The 20,794-nt window shown below is 39.7% G+C and overlaps 1 protein-coding gene across 1 annotated transcript in view; it reads left to right on the forward strand.

Annotated features, from left to right (window-relative positions):
- The window catches only part of LOC121504006 (transmembrane protease serine 9-like), a 28,054-nt gene extending 9,313 nt beyond the window's left edge, over positions 1-18,741 (forward strand). The window contains exons 8-25 of the mRNA XM_041778630.1: positions 165-336; positions 799-1,067; positions 1,593-1,741; positions 1,826-2,078; positions 2,444-2,464; positions 3,787-3,958; positions 4,198-4,466; positions 4,928-5,076; positions 5,161-5,413; positions 5,952-5,972; positions 8,711-8,882; positions 9,284-9,552; positions 11,031-11,179; positions 11,263-11,533; positions 13,705-13,876; positions 15,601-15,854; positions 15,994-16,091; positions 17,561-18,741. Coding sequence (XP_041634564.1) covers positions 165-336; positions 799-1,067; positions 1,593-1,741; positions 1,826-2,078; positions 2,444-2,464; positions 3,787-3,958; positions 4,198-4,466; positions 4,928-5,076; positions 5,161-5,413; positions 5,952-5,972; positions 8,711-8,882; positions 9,284-9,552; positions 11,031-11,179; positions 11,263-11,533; positions 13,705-13,876; positions 15,601-15,854; positions 15,994-16,091; positions 17,561-17,902 — 3,455 coding nt within the window. The 3' untranslated portion in view covers positions 17,903-18,741. The remainder of the gene's footprint in view (positions 1-164; positions 337-798; positions 1,068-1,592; positions 1,742-1,825; positions 2,079-2,443; positions 2,465-3,786; positions 3,959-4,197; positions 4,467-4,927; positions 5,077-5,160; positions 5,414-5,951; positions 5,973-8,710; positions 8,883-9,283; positions 9,553-11,030; positions 11,180-11,262; positions 11,534-13,704; positions 13,877-15,600; positions 15,855-15,993; positions 16,092-17,560) is intronic.
- The last annotated feature ends 2,053 nt before the right edge of the window (positions 18,742-20,794 follow it).

Consider the following 20,794-nt stretch of genomic DNA (forward strand, 5'->3'; position numbering starts at 1 on the left):
CATCTTTATTAATCAGATCAGTCAGTGGAAATAACCTGGCACACTCCCAGACTGTTATCCAAAACAGGTTTAATATCAAATTCCTGCAGGACTGCAAATATGTGACGCTAAATGTCCATGAACAGAGGAGGCTTACTCCCTCTTTGTCTCCTTTGTGTCTTTAGTGTGCGGGAAGGCTCCACTCAACACCATCAGCAACCGCATCGTTGGAGGAGAGGTGGCCTCTAATGGCAGCTGGCCATGGATGGCCAGTCTGACCATATTCGACTCCCACTTCTGTGGCGGGACTCTCATTACAGATGAGTGGGTGCTTACTGCTGCTCACTGCATCGACGGGTAAGAGGAAAAATGGAGGAAAGAGTCTTTCATCATCCCTTACACATAAATTTCAATTCAGCAAAATTCTAGCTTAAGCTAACACTTCAGATCACCAGGAAGGTATTTCAGTGGCCATAAAGCTCCCTTGTGTTCAAACATGGAAATACCCTTCTGAAATCTGCTTCAGTATTTGAAAAGGTGGCAGCGTCTAGGCCATGCTTATTTTCCACATTTTAAACAGGGAATAAACGCAAGTCCACTATGAGCAAAAACTCAGCGGCTCTTAAGAAAAATGAACTTTGAACAGGCAGAATCTTCAAGCAGGACCAGAATCGAGCTGAACCTGCATCTGTTGTGACTGTATGCATGTAGAAATGAAATCAGAGCTTCTTGTTTTTTAGAAAGTTGACTTTCTGAGATGCTGCACATGACTGTTTTCCATGTCTGAGCTCTGTTTTCTTCTGCTTTCCAACCCTCTAGAACCCCCCTAAGCAGTGTGGTCGTGCATCTTGGTCGGCAGAGCCAAGAGGGACCCAACCCCAACGAAGTGTCTCGAACAATCTTGCAGAGCTTTATTCATCCTAACTACAGCATTTTTAATATTGACAATGACATTGCCCTCCTGAAGCTGTTTTCACCTGTGACTTTTACTGACTTCATCTGGCCAGTGTGCTTGGCAGCCTCAGACAGCACCATCTTTAGCGGCACCAACACCTGGGTCACCGGCTGGGGCGACGTCAATTTTGCAGGTGGGTCAGAAAGCAGCTGGATTCTGTTTGTTCCCCATGGAGGCATGTCCCTATATATGTTTAGGAGTACAAATTTTGGTTCATTCTTATTAATATTATTATGGATATATTTTAAACAAAGCAGACTCCTGAACACAACATCGAAAATTAAAAAGCTAAACATCCTGTCCTGAATTTTCCAGTGTTAGTGGAGTGACCTGATGAGTTTTAAGACAGTCTTGTTTTCCTGAGCTGAACATGACAATGAATAATAAAAGTAAGAAAAGATCATTGCATTTAAAAAAATTTAGAGACTTTGATATTTATAAAGTTTGTCATGTCACATCTTTTTAAATTGACTTTTGAATGTGAGAGTGTAATCTAATGTAACACCCAAGTATTTAAACCAGTTTGAATTCTTAATAATGAGAGAGAATTTCATTACTTTCTTCAAATTCAGATAAGTTCAACCTTTGGCATACCTTGGGACTGCCACAAATTTCTGTCACATTTTGAGGCAACTCACCATTATTTGTGTGTCAACAGTGTCCCTTCCTTCCCCAAAAAATCTCATGGAGGTGGAGGTGCCGATTGTGGGGAACAACGAGTGCAGCTGTTACTACGACTCCTTTAACCCGATCACAGACAACATGATCTGTGCAGGCTTTGAAGATGGAGGGAAGGGCGCCTGCCAGGTGAGCATTTTTAACATCAGTATTTGTGTCAGATTTGACAACCTGTGAGGACAACTTCTCCAAAACACTTGTTTCTTCACACAGGGGGATTCAGGAGGTCCAATGGTGGTCATGCAGAATGGGACCTTTGTCCAGAAGGGGATCGTAAGTTATGGAGTAGGATGTGCTGAGCCTACGTTTCCAGGAGTCTTCACCCGTGTGTCCCAGTACCAGTCATGGATCAACAGTCTCATCACTGTCAACCAGCCAGGCTACGTCCTCTTCACATCCACAGGGAACGACACTGACCAAAGCTTCAACTGTAGTGACGCATTTCTACCACCAACAACACCTGCACGTGAGTACTGCTGTGAGATTATACATGCTGATTTTAAGCCTAAAATCTGAACCGAAAACTTCTGTTCTGGAGGCTCATTTGGCAGCAGCTGTCAAGAGCTTGTCACCTAAAAATCAGAGCAGCACTGAAACCACTGGCTGTTTCTGTGGCTGCACCATTCCATCAGTCTTGGTGTTCAGATGCTTTAATGCAAAATAATATAATCAAAATCATTTTTTATCATGACACTATGTGCTTCACTGTCACATTCCTTTAAAAAAAACAGTCAAACTCCTCACTTGGACATACAGCACAACAATGTTTGCATTTATGATAAATGATGATCTGAAACTGTTATTAAAACATGCATTTGTCCTTTTTTTCAGAGAATATCTCATTGTCAGATGGTAAGTCATTTATTTATTTATTACATCTATTCTTTTGTGGTACTGAATGGGCAATCGTGTTGCGAGAAGCCCCTGAGACAGTGCAGCACATCACAGTAGGGTGTAAGATGCTGGCAGGCAAGGCATAACCAGGTAGCTGGCATAGTGTGCAGGAACATCTGGGCAGAGTATGGACTGGAGGTCCCATGGTCAAGATGGAAGGCGCCTCCTGAAGTGGTTGAGAACAGCCAAGCAAAGATCCTGTGGGATTTCCAGATCCAGACTAACAAGATGGTGATAGCTAATCAGCCTGACAATACCAGTCGCTAAACATCAGAAGACAGCGGTAGTGATAGATGTAGCAATACCGAGCGATAGCAACATCAGAAAGAAGGAACACGAGAAGCTTGAGAAATACCAAGGGCTGAAGGAAGAGCTAGAGAGGATGTGGGATTTGAGGGCAACAGTGGTGCCTAGTAGTGATTGGGACATGGGAGCTGTAACAGGAAAGCTGGCTGGATGGCTCCAGCAGATATTGGGAACATCATCTTTCACCCAGAAGTGCGCTGTCCTAGACCCTTAGGCTCCCAGGCCTTTTATCAGAGCTGGACTACATTTCTCGTTGCTCAGAGGGCAACACTGAAAGCTTTTCACGATAGATGAGATGTTTTTGCTCTACTACCAGTCTGTTTTGGCATGGCTCTGTGATCGGTACGGGGGGTGGGGGGGGGGTGGGGGGGGGGTTCCAGTGTATCCAGGGACTGCTTCAGCAGTAGCTGTTAGCTCAGATGTAGCTGTAGGAAAGCAGCAGTTTAATTGGAACAGGACCACATTTCTTTTTAAAACCAGAGCAGAGAGTAATGCTGAAAGCTTGTCTTGGCAGACAAGATGTTTTTGCACTGGCCTTGGCATCAGTTTTAGATGAAGCTCTGCAATTAACAATCAAAGACAGCAGTAGCCTGCACGAGAGTGGCACATGCGCACAATGCAATTTGTCACTCTAATTGGCCTCTCGTGAATGCGACAGACAGAGAATTCCTCCAATCACCTTCTGAAAATTTTCTGAAAAGTCCTCCCCTTACCAGACGCTTTCTATGGGAGCTTTCCCAGATGATGATATAATATATTCAGGCAATGGGTAAATGAGTTGATATAGGACTGAAGTGATACCAGAAGGCTCATCTTTATTAATCAGATCAGTCAGTGGAAATAACCTGGCACACTCCTAGACTGTTATCCAAAACAGGTTTAAGATAAATTTCCTGCAGGACTGAAAACATGTGACGCTAAATGTCCATGAACGGCGGAGGCTTACTTGCTCTTTGTCTCCTGTGTGTCTTTAGTGTGCGGGAAGCCTCCACTTAACACCGTCACCACCCGCATCGTTGGAGGAGAGGTGGCCTCTGATGGCGCTTGGCCATGGATGGCCAGTCTGACCATATTCGGCTTTCACTTCTGTGGCGGGACTCTCATTACAAATGAGTGGGTGCTTACTGCTGCTCACTGCGTCATAGGGTAAGAGGAAAGATAGAGGAAAGAGTCTTTTATCAATCCTTATACATGATTTTCAATTCAACAAATTTCTAACTTAAGCTAGACCAGACTCATGCTGAACTTCCATCTGTTGTGACTGTATGGGTGGAGAAATTAAATCAGAGCTTCCTGTTTTTTCCAGAAAGTTGACTTGCTGAGATGCTGCACATGACTGTTTCCCATGTCTTAGCTCTGTTTTTTTTTCTTCTCTTACCTTTTAGCTTCAATCCGAGGCTTTTGGCCGTGCATCTTGGTCGACAGAGACAAGAGGGACAAAACCCCAATGAAGAGACCCGAAGAGTGTGGCAGATATTTGTTCATCCTGACTACAACAGTAGTACTTTTGACAGTGACATTGCCCTCCTGAGGCTGATTTCACCTGTAAATTTTACTGACTTCATCCAGCCAGTGTGCCTTGCTGCCCCAAACAGCACCTTCTTCAGCGGTACCAACACCTGGGCCACCGGCTGGGGCGACGTCAATTTTAGAGGTAGGTCAGAATGCAATTGGATTCCATTTTTCACTAGAGAGGCACGTTATAATATGTGCTTTAGTGTGAAGATGTTTTTATTTCTTCATGAGATAGGGCAAAATAGTTTCATCGTTTTATATCAATCTGTTAAAAAAGGAAGCTTCATGTTTTGTTTCTTTTTGTAGTTAGCACTTTGTTGTGTGCTGCTCAAAATTTACAAAATACCCAGATTTTTTAGCACCTACAAAACATGGTTTTTATAAATGATATTCCTCAAAGAGAGTATAAATTAAGAAAATAAAATTGGTCCTTAGATGGGCCTGTGAGACATACCATACTTTACATCAAAGAATACAGACTGTGTAACTGTATATATACTGTAATGTACTGTGTGTGTCTGGAACTGGAACCTGCAACTAATTTCACATTTCACTAATATCACATTTTGAGGCAATTCAATGTTATTTGTGTGTCCACAGTGTCCCTTCCCTCCCCACGAGACCTCATGGAGGTTGAGTTGCCAGTTGTGGGGAACAACGAGTGCAGCTGTTACTACGACTACTTTGTCTCAATCACAGACAACATGATCTGTGCAGGCTTTGAAGATGGAGGAAAGGGCCCCTGCCAGGTGAGCATTTTAAACATCAGTATTTATGTTAGATTTGACAACCTGTGAGGACAACATCTCCAAAACACTTGTTTCTTCACGCAGGGGGATTCAGGAGGTCCAATGGTGGTCTTGCATAATGGCACCTTTGTCCAGGAGGGGGTCACAAGTTTTGGAGTAGGATGTGCTGAGCCTACGTTTCCAGGAGTCTTCGCGCGTGTGTCCAAGTTCCAGTCATGGATCAACAGCCACATCACCTTCAACCAGCCAGGCTACGTCCTCTTCACATCCACAGGGAACGACACTGACCAAAGCTTCAACTGTAGTGACGCATTTCTACCACCAACAACACCTGCACGTGAGTACTGCTATGAGTTTGTATGTGCTGGTTTTAAGCTTAAAATCCTAAACCAAAATTTGTTTCTGTTTTGTGGTCATTTGGCAGCAGATATTAAAATGATGGAGGCACTGAAACCACTGGCTCTTTCTGTGGCTGCACTATTCTGTCAGACTTTGTGTCCTATTGATGCAAAATATTACCATCAAAAGCATATTTATTTAGAGTTAAAATCAGGATAAATATATGGGAATTACCATGATATTACTGTTTTAGGCCAAACAGTTTTGTTATTTCAGGAGACGTCTGAAAAATCAAAGGTGAATAGAGAAACAAATAATCTCCTGATGACTGTTATATGTGGTAAAATTAAAGTGGTTCTTTAATCAAACTATGAATCAAACAACTGGAAAGTCATGGAAAAAGCTGGAAAACTGTGTGCTAGTCTCTAATACTTCTGAAAAACAAGTCAAACCCCTACCCTGGACATATATCACATTACTTTCTGCATTTATAATCTGAAACTGTTATCTAAACATGCATTTTTCCTTTTTTTCAGAGAATATCTCAGTGATAGATGGTAAGTCATTTATTTATTTATTTACTACGTCATTTCTTTTGTGGCATTTCAAACATGCTGAGTGGGCAATTATTGTACTGCTTAAAGTTTTTATCATTACAACTAGGACTGGGCAAGTAATTGAAAATTAGATTAAATCGTAATATGCCTGCTGCAGTTTACAAATTACAGAAATTGCAACTTTCTTTGACTTGAAATTTGTCAAAATAGCAGTTTAATACATTCTTTTTTTTTCTACAGCAGAGATTTTATGCACATTATGCAATAATCAAAATCAATTTTTAAAATCGTTTTCAAGAATCCGCCTTTTTGTGCTTTGTGTATGTTTTGTTTCAGTCAAAATTAGTGACATAAAAATGATAATCTCCTTCAATAAAGCAATGGGTGTCAAATTTGCAACACGAGCAGATATAACTAGGTCATTCCATCTAATATTGATGAAGCTTAGCATTAGTTCATATCCCCAGCTGCAGTGAGCTTAAGCCAGCTTCATGGTCCCCACCCCAGCCGCCTCCTTTATAGCTTAAAGCTTATTGCATCCTCATATTCACATTCATGCTACAATGGATTTATTGCTTCAATTTTTTTTTCATTGCACATTGTCATTTATGTATCTATTTAGATAGTGGTTTCTAGCCATGCACTCCCAGGGAGCATCTTTACAGCAGAACCTTCCCCGCCAAGTTAAAGGGGACATATAATGCAACAATCACTTTTTCAGGCTTTTCTAATAAAAATATGTGCCACTGGCCTGTCCACAGTCCCCTCAAATACCAGAAAAATCCATTCCCTTCCAACCTGTCTTTCTCCACCTTTCAGAAAATGTGTGCTAAAACAAGCCATTCTCAGATTTTACCCTCATGATGTCACATGGGGGAGTGAGCCCCCGCCCCCAGGTTCGGTTGGCCCTCCCCGCTTGGAAGAAAGTTCCACACGCTTCTCCTGATCCTATCAGCTGCCAGCTGAGATGCAAGATATCTCAGTGGGTTACCCTGCTGACTTTGGTCTGGGAGATTGATGGTTTAAATCCCAGTCAAATCCTTAACTTTGGATAAAAGTGTCCGTAACATTGTAACATCAGAAGTGCCACTTCCATTTCCTGAGAGGGGTGTGGTCAGGGGCGGAGTCAGACAGCTCATTACCATTTGAAGCCACAGACAGAAACGGCTGAAACAGGGGGGTTTTCAGACATACAAAAATCCAATTCTAGAGTATTTTTTCAGCAACAAACTTCACAGGCTTGTTTTGGGGACCACTGAGGCCGATATAAAATTGTCACACCGTCCTGCTCTACTTCTAGGATTGTTTTTTAGCCCAGCTCCTTGTGAATGACCCAGCAGTTGGTACTTGGTAATTAGTTATTATGAAGTCAAATGGATGGCAATGATGAGACATCTCCCATCTTGCTGGTTTTTATTGTTGGCATTTTCATATATATATATATATATATATATATATATATATATATATATATATATATATATATATCTGTATACGTTAGGTGCTTTGCCTTAAACACTGCATGGCAGCACTTATGTCCAATTGGACCTGAAACACTTTGTGGCACTTACTGATGTTTCTTCTCGTCTAGATCTTGCTTGTATTGTTCTTGCTCTCGAATGTATGTCACTTTGGATAAAAACGTCTGCTAAATGACATTGTAACATTGTAACATTGTCATAAAAAGGTAAAATATGTCCCTTTTAAAATGCATATCCATTTTGCAATAAAATGGTTAAACGTATGATGAGTCTTCCTGACTGATTTAAGTTATGATTTAGAAAGATTTATTGCTTGAATTTTTTGAAAAATGCCTAAGTTGAGAAACCTAATAAGAATCGCAAATTAAATTGCAATGGCAATATTGGGAAAAAATATTGCAGTTAGATTATTTTTGCAAATCATTCAGCCCTAATTACAACCATCAACATGAAAAACTTATCACTACTAGTTGTGAAATACTGTAATTTAACCCCCTGAAATGTTTATGGACTTTTTTCTCCAAATCAGTCATTTTTACCAGAACTTGACATTTCTTTAGTAAAACAAGCTCAGAGGGCAACACTGAAAGCTTTTCATGATAGGAAAAGATGTTTTTGCTCCACCACCAGTCTGTTTCAGCATGGCTTTGTGATCGGTGGGGGGGGGTTTCCAGTGTATCCAGGGACTGCTTCAGCAGTAGCCGTTAGCTTGGATGTAGCTGTAAGAAAGCAGCAGTTTAATTGAAACAGGACCACATTTCTTTTGAAAACCAGAGCAGAGATCCACGCCGAAAACTTGTCTTGGCAGACAAGATGTTTTTGCACTGGCCTTGGCATCAGTTTTAGATGAAGCTCTGCAATTAACAAAGACAGCAGTGGCCTGCACAAGAGTGGCGCATGCGCACAACGCAATATGTTGCTCTAAATGGCCTTTCGTGAATGTGACAGACAGAGAATTCCTCCAATCACCTTCTGAAAATTTTCTGAAAAGTCCTCCCCTTACCAGACGCTTTCTGTGGGAGCTTTCCCAGATGATTATGTAATATATTCATGCAATGGATATATGAGCTGATATATGACTGAAGTGATACCAAAGGCCCAACATTATTAATCAGATCGGTCAGTGAAAATAACCTGACACACTCCCAGACTGTTATCAAAACAGGTTTAAGATTGAATTCCTGCAAGACTGCAGGAACACTAAATGTCCATGAACGGAGGAGGCTTACTTGCTCTTTGTCTCCTGTGTGTCTTTAGAGTGCGGGAAGGCTCCACTCAACACCATCACCACCCGCATCGTTGGAGGAGAGGTGGCCTCTGATGGCGCTTGGCCATGGATGGCCAGTCTGACCTTATTCGGCTCTCACTTCTGTGGCGGGACTCTCATTACAGATGAGTGGGTGCTTACTGCTGCTCACTGCGTCATAGGGTAAGAGGAAAAATGGAGGAAAGAGTCTTTCATCAACCCTTACACATGATTTTAAATTCGACAAATTTCTAACTTAAGCTAACACTTCAGATCATCAGGAAGGTATTTCAGTGGCCATAAAGCTCCCTTGTGTTCAAACATGGACATATCCTTCTGAAATCTGCTTCAGTATTTGAAAAATTAGCAAACACAAGCCCACTGTAAGCAAGAATTTAGCAGCTCTGAAGACAAATGAACTTTTAACAAGCATGACCAGACTCATGCTGAACCTCCATCTGTTGTGACTGTATGGGTGGAGAAATTAAATAAGCTTCCTGTTTTTAGAAAGTTGACTTGCTGAGATGCTGCACATGACTGTTTCCCATGTCTGAGCTCTTTTTTCTTCCTCTCTAACCCTTTAGCCTTCATCCCAGGCTTGTGGCCGTGCATCTTGGTCGACAGAGACAAGAGGGACAAAACTCCAACGAAGAGACCCGAAGAGTGTGGCAGATCATTCTTCATCCTGACTACGACGTTATTCCTTTTGACAGTGACATTGCCCTTCTAAGGCTAACCTCATCTGTGAATTTTACTGACTACATCCGGCCATTATGCCTCGCAGCCTCGAACAGCACCTTCTTCCATGGAACTGACACCTGGGCCACTGGCTGGGGTGACATCCAATATCTTGGTAGGTCAGAAAGCAACTGGATTCCATTTTTTCACTGGAGAGAGGTGTCGTAATATATGCTTAAATGTAAAAACTTGTGCTGTCAAATGATTAGAATTTTTAATCAGATTAATCACAGGGTTGCTTTGGATTAATTTTGATTTATGATGATTAATTATCATTCATTTTAATCTATATTAATCGCGTTTCATTTTGCATAAGCAAGCAGACTCAAGAAAGAAGGGAATATATATGCCGGGGCTATTCAATTACAAATTCAACTGGGCCAAATTTTTAAATCAAGAAATGTAGCCGGGCCAGACATGTTTGGCACTCAGTAAGTAGCTGGTAATGTCAAACTTCAAAACAATACAGATCAATTTGATGAAAAATATTCACTTTTGTTCATAGTCTCCCTTTTAAATTTGGCAACATGACAAAAGCACATCAAAGAGTGCACAAAAACACAACAACAGAGCTGTATTTGAACATAACCTGAGGCAGTAGAATTTTTTTTCACCTGAATATAAATAAAATAAACAGAATGAAATGAATGGCGACACATTAGCCAACGTGCTAGCAGATTCCCCGACGAACGTTTGCTTCACGTTAATGTGGTATTTTAAGCTGGAAGTGCTTAGGGGAAAAGAAAACTCCTTCCTGAAGAATGTGCATAATACTTAATGTCTGTTGACTGTTCTGTCTTGTTTTTTTTTGGTTCTCAAATTTCCCATTGAGAGGGCCAACATGCTGTTTAGCATGTTCCATATCGAGTTGGTTGGTCACTACAAGATCAACGGCCCATTTGCGCATTCGTGACGGCAATCTCGACGGTAATCTCGATGGTAACCCTACTTGGACAAACTGCCAGAAATGCGTTGCCAGAGACGTTTCGGGGATGTTGAGTCATTCTGCGCTGTAGATGGGTTAATTGTGTTAAAAAATTTTTAATAAGATTAATCATGATGATGGATTAATCCATGTGTTTATAAGTGATGTTCCTTTAAGAGGAATATGTATAAAGAAAATAAAACTGGTTTATTTTCTTTACTTTTAATGTGACAAATTGTCATGGAACAGCTCTGAACTTTTATATTGTGTTGTATAAACTGTTATAGACTATATATATCTGCATATTAACCTACCGTTATGACTCAAAATGAACGATAGAAGGCCTCTACCATATGTGATACTGTCTTATAAGTTCAACTAAAGTAACTGGATAAAACTGATAAAAGAGGTGAAAACAGTCATGGAGCAAAAGAGAATAAGAGCAGTTTAAATCTGAGTGGTTGAGGCTCTGATTGACCTCACTTCATCAGTAACTCACAATAGAAACAGTTTTGCTGACTGATGAACAGTTTGAAATAATATTCTTGGTTGTGTTGATGAATGGACACAGTTCTGAGAAAAATATGTTGCATTCATAACCATTGAGTTGTATTAGGAGCCACAAAACTACATTTGAAGGAAATTTAACATTATTTGTCTGTCAACAGTGCCCCTTCCCTCCCCACAAGAGCTCATGGAGGTGAAGGTGCCTGTTGTGGGGAACAACAGGTGCAGCTGTGACTACGACTCCTTTGTCTCAATCACCGACAACATGATCTGTGCAGGCTTTGAAATTGGAGGGAAGGGCACCTGCCAGGTGAGCATGTTAAACTCCATTGTTTCTGTCAGACTTGACAGCCTGTGACTACAGTTCTCGTAAACACTCCTCTTTTCACACAGGGGGATTCAGGAGGTCCACTGCAGAGCACGCAGAATAACCGCTGGTTCCAGATGGGGGTCACAAGTTTCGGACTAGGATGTGCTGAGCCTCGTTTTCCAGGAGTCTTCACCAGTGTGTCCCAGTTCCAGTCATGGATCAACGGCCACATCGCTGTCAACCAGCCAGGCTACATCCTCTTCACATCCACAGGGAACGACACTGACCAAAGCTTCATCTGTGATACAGTGTCTCCAACACCAAGCAGCACCCCTGAGTCAACGTCCCCTGCACGTGAGCACCTGCTATATATCTATATGTGCTGATTTTAACCCTAACATCTTCAACAGGAAAACAACAGTTTTTACAGTAATCTGGCTGCAGCTTGGTAACTCTAAAATGAGGGAGGCACTGAAACTATGGGCTGTTTTTGTAGATGCACAACTCTATCACTATCTTACTTCTCAAGTTTTTAAAGTGAAAAAAATTCCAAATGCAAATAAGATTTATGATAGAGATGTGTTGTGCACATCTTTACTTTTCCACTAGGTAGTGCCCTGGGTTCATAAATTAAGCTCCCATATATGAGTTAGGTAACATTCTATTCATTTATCCATGTACTATTTTGACTTTGTCACACTGCTTCTTTAAACTAAATATTATAGGATTACTGTGTACCTTCAGTGTTGACTCTACTAAAATGAAATTCCTCATTCCTGTTCAAAATGGCAAAACATGGAGAGCTCACTGAAAATAAGAGAGGCCGCATTAAAGCACTTCATGATGCTGGATGGTCTTTGAGACATATATGACAGGTGGTCTAATAAGCACTGTAGATACACGCATGCACACATGTATCCATACATACTTGCACATAAGCATTCACACACAACCACACAGATGCTTCGCATTGAACAAAGTTGTTCTGATTTGTATTACAACTTTTTCATATAATTTTGAGCCAAGAATGGACCAAGACTGGGTTATGTCTCGTGGGTGAGTCATAGAGCGGCTAGCAGTGGCCCACAGAACCCCATCGATGTGGTGGCAGAGCCCTCTCAAGGCCCAGTTGGAATATTTGTCCAACCAGCTCACTCCCAGAGAGCCATTGAATTTCTTATTATTTGAAAAGGGCTTGGCTGCCCCTGACCCAGTTTTCTCTTTAGATAGACAACCCCCAGACCCTTGAGGAGGAGGTCTGCCCTTGTTGTAGGAGTTGCCTGTTGGTCAAGGTCCTATTTGCATAGGACAGGGGGGCAAACAGGGGCTGCTGTCCTGCTGCCGGCAGGCCAAGAACCATCAAGTGGCCACCGTCAAAACCCCCCAAACCAACACACCCACCGCAAAATCCAGTCAAGACTGCCAACTAGTATGGTGGGTAGTGTTAAAATGAAAAGAGAAAAAAACAAAAGAAGCTTAAAATAAGATAATGCTAGCGATGACATGTGTGTAGTTGTGTTGTTTGCATGTTAATTGTTAATTGGCCAGTTGTTTTAAGTTAAAAAAAGAAATTTATAATAATTATTATACAAATGAAGATGTTTGGTAATAATGATAGCAGCAACAACAAAAACAAAAAGTCAGAATTCTGAAATAAGAATTATGAGAAGAGGTTACAATACTGAGTCTGAAATCAGAATCCTGAGAAAAATATCAAAACTCTAGAAAAAAAATTCAGAGAAAATTCAGAATTCTGATATTAAATATGGAATTCTGAGGAACAAAGTTTGAAACCTGGGGGTAAAAAAGTCAGAGCTTTGAAGAAAAAAAGGCTGAACTCTAAGATAAAACTCCTATTTCTGAGATAAAAGTCGGAATTCTGAGATTGAAGAGAGATTTTTTTAGGAACAATAGGCAGAACTCTGAGACAAACTTGTATTCTAAGTAAAAAGTCAGAATTTTGAGATAATAGTCAGAAGAAAACTGCATCACAATTCTCTTTCTTTCAGTTTCCCTTATTCCTCTTTATCTAGCACTCTCCCTGTTACATGCACTTCAAAAATCATTTTACAACTACATCCTTATTAATAAATTCAAAATTCAGTGTCCTTTAATGTTGCTTTATTAATTTAAGATTAGTTTTTACACAGGAATAAGGACAATGGCGGTTAGCTAAAGGGGTTAGGACCTGACCTTATATACTTAAAATAAGATGTTGAGCTGGATCAGAGCTTTAACATTTATCTCTTTGGTTTGTTGAAATAAGTATTTTACCAACTAGTCCTTCTTTAAATGTGTGAACTGATCTAAAGAAAATGAAGCAGTACTTACTAATTAAGATTTAATTCCCTTCAAAACAACTGCCATTGGTGCCAAGTCACTCTAGTTTGCCACCAGGAGAAACTTCAACACACATTAGTAGCTTTATGTGAAAAAAATGTTTTATGATTATCATCTGCTGCATCTGGTGAGAATTACAAGATCTTACACTCAAAAGAAGGCTCTTTCTCTTCTTTTCTTTCCAGCTGTGGTCTGTGGTCAAGCCAGACTGAATTCACGTATAAGCGGAGGAAGCTCAGTCGCAGCAGCTGGCGAGTGGCCGTGGATGGTGAGTCTGCAAAAGAATGGGATCCATGTGTGTGGTGGGACTCTGGTGGCCGAAAAATTTGTGTTGAGCAGCGCCAGCTGCTTCCCAAGGTGAGTTACCAAGAGTGATGTCACTTGTGCTATAATGCAGGGCTGGAGTGGGACTCATTTTCAGCACACTTTCACAGTTCCATGGCACAGCCTGGCCCACTTTCGTTCACCTGAACCTAACCTGATAGTTCACTTTTTCTTCCTGTGATTAATTCAAAAAAGAAGCTTCCATATATTCTAGCTTTGGAACATGGAAAAAAAAAACTTTCTTTTTGCTTAAATCTTAAATTACAGGTATATTCTTAACACCAATCAAAAAATGTGTACAAAAATGTCATCATTCTGGGAAACTGTGTTCATTTTTGCACTGAGGGGTCCTATTGCATTAATTGCTGCATCATTGCGACATGGCATGGTGCTAATCAGTCTGAGGCTCAGGATCCAAGTCCTAATAAAAAAAGGAAATCATTATCCTTATAAAGTTTCTCTTATCAAACTTTTTTTCTTCCAGTCAACTTCCCATGAATATGCTTTAATACAGCATTCTTAGAACAGCCCTCTCAGCAGTGGCCTTCTGTGGCTTACCCTCCTTATGGAGGGCGTCAATGTTTGTCCACTGGAGTCAGCAGTCTTCCCCATGCTTATGGTAGTGTCCACGAACCCAGAGAAACAGAACAAAGACTTGGGAAACCTTTGCAGGTGTTTTGGGCTAATTGGCTGATATTTCAAGGCAGTAATAACTGACAACAGGTAGTGTTTTTTTGTATTTTTTTCTTGAGCTTTAAGCTGTAATCAACAAGATTACATTAAGAAAAAGTCCTGGCATATTTCACTTTGTGTGTTTGATCTAGAATACATATTGAAGTTTGACTTTTTAAATTGAATTAAAAAAATGAACTTTTTTATGATATTCTGTTTCAGACTAACCTGTGTATCATTTTAGCCTTAAATAATCCTATTTCGACCTGACCAAATTACTACAAATATTTATTTTAAAATTTATGAAAATTTTCTTTTGAAAAATAAAATAAATGAATGTAGCAAACAAGCTTTTGGGTCCTGGCACTGCTTCTTGTTTTAAAATGATGGCAGTCAAAGGTGACTTTAGACCCTTTGTGACATACTGAAGCACCCCCAGCTTTTAATCCAGCTCCCTGACAAAATAACATGCGCTTTGCCAAACCACATTTTAAAAATTTAACAGGTATATCATCAATATCTTTTGGATTGTCAGCAATTATCTTGAAAAATAGCATAAGATTAGGCAGTACTTTGCCAAACTTATGCCCTGTATCATGCCTGAGAAAGGTGACCCCACCTAATCATCTCCCTAACATTGGTTTAATCCAAAAGCCATGCTTGGACCAGCAGGTAAACCAACACAGACACAAAGGAAGGAAATTGCCAACATTTTTATTACGCCATTGGCTCATTATAGCATGTAGAATGACATTTTACAAGACTGACACCAGCTAAAGATATTAGCTGTCCCTTATAGGGGTGGTGGTTTAGCGTTTTGTGTGGATGTGCACGTCTACCTCACCCATCTTGGGTTTCTGGTGAATATCATAACAATGGCATCTTTTTCCACATTGAGGCAGGCTGTACAGATATTTTCTAGAAATATTCAAGGGTTTATATGCGGAAAAATCTTCTGCAGTTTGTCAAGGGTTGACTTGAAAAGGGACCATCTTTGAGAACAGTGTTAAAGGGTGAATCTGTAAAGGTTCAACCCTTGGATTAATGATCAGTCAGTCCTAATGACTTATTTCTACCTCCAACAGTTCCCCCATACCATCTGAATGGACCGTCATTTTGGGTCGTTTGAAACAGAACGGATCAAACCCATTTGAGGTGATGCTGCATGTGACAAACATCACTCTAAGCAGCTTCACTGGGGAAAATGTAGCAGTGCTGGAGCTGTCATCTAAACCCACCCTGTCAAACTACATCCAGCCCATCTGCCTAGACGATGGACGGACCTTCGCTGAGGGCTCAACCTGCTGGGTTGCTGGCTGGAGCCCTGAACAAGGAGGAGGTGAGTCTTAATTCCATTATCAGTTCGTTTAGATAAGACATAAAGACAGAAAAATCATTGTGTTTTTATGTACTCTTGTGTGAGGCAGTTACTGGGGTTTGATTCACTTCTAATAGTCTTTTTGTTTCTACATTGTTAGAGGAACAAGTTCTGCAGGAATTACAGACTTCAATTGTAAATTGTGGAGACGCTTCATCAAGTGATGCAATTTGTACAGGACCATTCACTCTAGAAACGGTGAGTAACAAAGGCAGTAAATCATTAATCTCTCCTATTACATCCTATTCTATCAAGATGTTGGTTATCACTGGGTTTTGGCTTATCAAAGGAGGAAAATCTGAAACCTTACTGTACCAAAGAATACCATACGACCTTTGATACAGTATGCTGCAGATCTCACAGTACATACAGTACCATACATTATGAAACCACGATACAATGTGATATAGCATAGAGCAATTGCATGTGAAAGCTATGCTACATGTAATATGATACAAACATCAACATTCTTACAATATGATATGACACAATACAAAAGGACATCATACGACACGATTCGAAACCATAAGTTCAAAGGATACAGTCAGTAAGACAAAATACAACATCATCTGGCACAATGTGACACAATACAACATATGATATAATACATCACAGTACAATATGATTTTATAAATAAAACGAGATACAGTACAACACAATATGATTGCCATAGGGTTGCAAGAAAGACGACCTAAGTGCAGAAAAACTAATATTGATTTAAAGGTCACATATTTTACCTTTTAAAGTCAAGTTTATATTGATCTCAGAGGTCCCCAAAACATGTCTGTTAAGTTTGTTGCTTAATAAACACTCCAGTTTTGGATTTAGTACATAAAAACCCCACTAAGACCAAAAGACAAGCAAACAAAAATTTACTACAGAAACACCAGAGAATCCACAAGGAGATACACAGAGAAGACATATGACAATCTACAAAAGAACAGGGAGAAAATACAGAACCAAGACTGATTACAGTCAGGGAATCAGGTGTGGCAAACAAGACATGGGTGAAGCAGGTGAGCACAATCAAAGTGGAGGCAGGAAGAAAAATTTTCCACACAAGGGAAGGCAACTACAAAAAACAGAAAACTCAATAACAGAACAAGGATACAAACACGGGGAGGGACAAGGATTAAGAAAATGCCACATGAGAAACTATACAAGAAATAATGAAACACAAAAGGGTAGTCCACAAAACACTGGAAATATGATACACACATCTATAACACACAATACACAGAAACACAAGGGCTTCAGGAAACACCAAAGAAGATGATAAAGACAAAATTTGGATCATGACAATGATAGGATAAGTGAGACAAGATTTATTACTGTACGACACAATAGGATACGACACAATACAGCATGATTAGTAAGACAAGATACAGTATGATACAATGCTATAGGACAAGAAATGACACGAACTGTAAGACGAAATACAAAACAATGTTACAAGATACAATAGGATACTATACGATAAAATACCATTTCTGGGTATATGTCTTTGGCTCAGAAGCTGTACACTCTTAGCTCAGTCTATCTCTTTATATTCAGCATTTTTTCCAGTGCCATCTCATGAGGACCTGCTGAACAATAGCATTCAATGTGAACTTAGTACTCAGTCTTGATGTTGAACATGCACATGTCCATCTTTCCTTTATGTTAAGGGGGATTCTGGTAGTCCACTGATGTGTACAGTGGATGGATCTTGGTTCCAGTCGGCTGTGCTAGTGTTTCAAGATGACTCCAGCAGACTGGGGCGAGAAGCTTCAATGATGGTCCTAACCAAGTTGAGCGCCTATCGGGAGTTCTTGACCGGTATCATTGGGCCCTTCTTATCTCCAGCCACCTCCTCCCCCAACACCACCACCACCGCCCCTACCAACACCACCACCAACACCACAGCCAGCGCTACCACCAGCAGCAGCGTGGATGGCCCTGCTCACTCCTCTTTCTTCATCTTCTTCCATCTTCTTGTCTTCTCACTGTGTCTTCAGCTCCTCCAATAGAAACCTCTTACTTTTAACAGTGATTTACATGATGTGACCAACACAAATTAATGTAAAAAACCTTTGATTTGAGGACATTTGTTGGTTTAGAACTGCATGTATACGTTTGTGATTGGTGCACAGTATGCAAAAGTAGCAAACTGAGGAAGATGAACATGTGCTGTATAAAATTCATAGACTATCAGGAAAATCCCTTTTATGTGTTCAGGGAGATTTAGTTATTTAAAAATAATTTCAAAATCAACATTTACCATTTACAATATAAGAAGTGGGCATTTTCTAAGCCTCAGATTTTCTTTCAGGTTATTATTTTAGAGTGACAATATTTGGAAAAACAGTTTAAATATGAGAGTAATCAGTGGTTAGCAAATGCCAAGCTATCAGTTCATGCTATCTTTGAAAACTGGATTAAAGAAAAAGATATGTCACAGATATTGCCGTCTTTACCGCAGCCCTAGTAGTGCTGAATGAATCTGGCTTGGGATTGTTTCCTTGCCAGCTTCAAAAAGAGAGCAGGTTTATAGTGCAGATAAAAAGATTCTACTTTGATGTTTAGACCAAGACTTAAAAGCTCACTTCTTATATACAATAGGTGATATTTACTTTAAGCATAATTATTCAGGCTGCTTTAATTTCTGTAGTGTCAAAAGCATGATTCTGCTTGTTTGTCTTTGACATGACACAAATGTATGGTCAGTGATTTGAGAAACTATGGATGCTGGCTGCTTTGAGTCTGATTTGTCAGTTTTAATTAAAATGAAGAACCCTCGAAGCTGCACTTGAAACTTGCTTTTATATTGAGCTTGTCCTGCGACTTATTGAAGCTGTATATATCATAAGAATATAATGGAAAATTTCTGTATATTTTTATAATGAATAAAAATATTTTGTCCATAAAAGAAGAGAATGATTTTGCCATTTCCTAGTGTGCTTTTACAATTGTGTCCTCCTGGGGGTTTAATCCATCCAGCTAATTTTTTAGACAGCTCAATAAAAATGAAACATTTCACATGAAATGAATAAGTTAATCTATCTTGATTCAGGTAACAGGTGAGCTGCATGTGACAGTTCATTTTATTTTGTAGTACTTTTTTATATTAAGAATCAAGGTCAAACATTGATTACATACAGTACTGAACCATGTTTCTCACATGTCAAGTTATTAAACAAAAATCAACAACATTATGAGGATAACAGACAGAGAGGAGCCGCTATACTTTAAGGGAGTGTCATCAATTTACTAAGTCAATGCAGTATGCATTTCAATTGACAGGGTTCACACAGAGGGAGAGTCATGTAAAAAATGTCTACCTTTTAAAAGATTGATAGTCTAATTTTTTTATTAATTCTTCAAAAGTATCAGGATCAGTATCAGTAAAAATTACATCGAAAAGTATTCTTACCATACCGAATTCAAAACATTTGGTATCACTCGTCCCTACTGTGACTCTATGAACCTTTTACAATAGGTGGGTACTCGACCAAACTCTAAATTTTCAGAAAATGCTGAACCTTTGGTTTAAAAAAAAAACAAAAAAAAACCTTAAGTTGATTGGACGAATGTTCTGTCTTTCTCATACCATTTTCAAATGCTTTTTTTGGTCAGAATCAAATGTTTTTTTATTTCTGAGTATTCAGATAGCTGGTAAGCTTGGTTCATTTATAAAAAGTGTAGAAGGATTTTGAAAAATGTCGATGGGGGGTTTGAATGGAGAAATTTACTTGCAGAAACAGAGATGCCAAAAAAAGTGGGCAGGCACAGTTGAGCTCTTCAAGTTTCCAGTCTGCAGGAAAAGTCGAGTGAGCACAGAGGAAGTTTCGTACGTGCATACACAGAAAAGTCAGAGAATCACAATTTCGCAGCGAGCAGAAGCAACATGAATGAGGGAATGGTTTGAGCAAGCAACTAAAGATTTGAGAGCAGAAAGATATTTGGAACACAAACAGAAAAAAAATCTACGCACAGAGTGGCAGTTTAAGGCACAAAGGCTGGTTTTAATGAAAAGTCTGGAGAAAATCTGAGCTGAAACTCAATAAGTCATGCTCTCAAAATGTTAACATTTTTGTATCTTTGCAACATTGACTGCAAATTTTTATTGTCAAGGTTTTTTCCTGGTTAAGTAAAGGCTGATTAAGAATAAAACATCCATGAAATGAAAATATGAAACACTCCCAGGTTACAAGTAAGCAATGAAGGTTCATTCTTGATGAGGTAGCATGTCAACGAACATCCTAGAGTGCAGGGGTGACATTTGCAGCAAGACGCCAGAGAATATTGTTGAAATGCTTACAAAACTTCATTTTTTATGAGATTTAGCACCTGAATTGGGGCATCTTCTGAGTGTGCGTGCTAGTTGTCTCTAACACGAATCACAGTGAAGGATCTCACAACGTCATCAGTGTATTGTAGAAGCTATGACGCAAAAACTGGTAAGGTGAATTGATGTTTTGTTTTTCTCAGGTTGCACAAAGGTCTCAGGTTGCTACGTTTATTTTAAGGTGTTATTAGTGCCAAGAGGGTGAAATTAGTACATTACAAATTAAGTTGAATAAGGGACAACATTCAAGAGAAAACCCAGTTTTCTTTAGTTGATTACAAGCACAATTTTTTCTAATATTTTTGACTATTTTCAGCCAGCTGTACTTCTTAACTGATAGGTGCACAGACATTTATGGTTGAAATTTTTTTTTTGTTTCCAAAACAATGACTATCTGATGAGTGGGCGATGGCGTGTGACTCATCTAAAGTACAAATGAAGTTTTACTGGTTTGTTTCTCTGCAGAAATCTGGCCTGTTCCTTCCCATTTTGTCCGTTCAGGAATGAAGAAATAAAGATAAAATGCCAGTTCGTATCAATCAGCTGCTCTTTCTAATGAGGACAATCTGTTATG

This window comes from Cheilinus undulatus, linkage group 21, assembly GCF_018320785.1.
Source record: "Cheilinus undulatus linkage group 21, ASM1832078v1, whole genome shotgun sequence".
Lineage (NCBI taxonomy): Eukaryota > Metazoa > Chordata > Actinopteri > Labriformes > Labridae > Cheilinus > Cheilinus undulatus.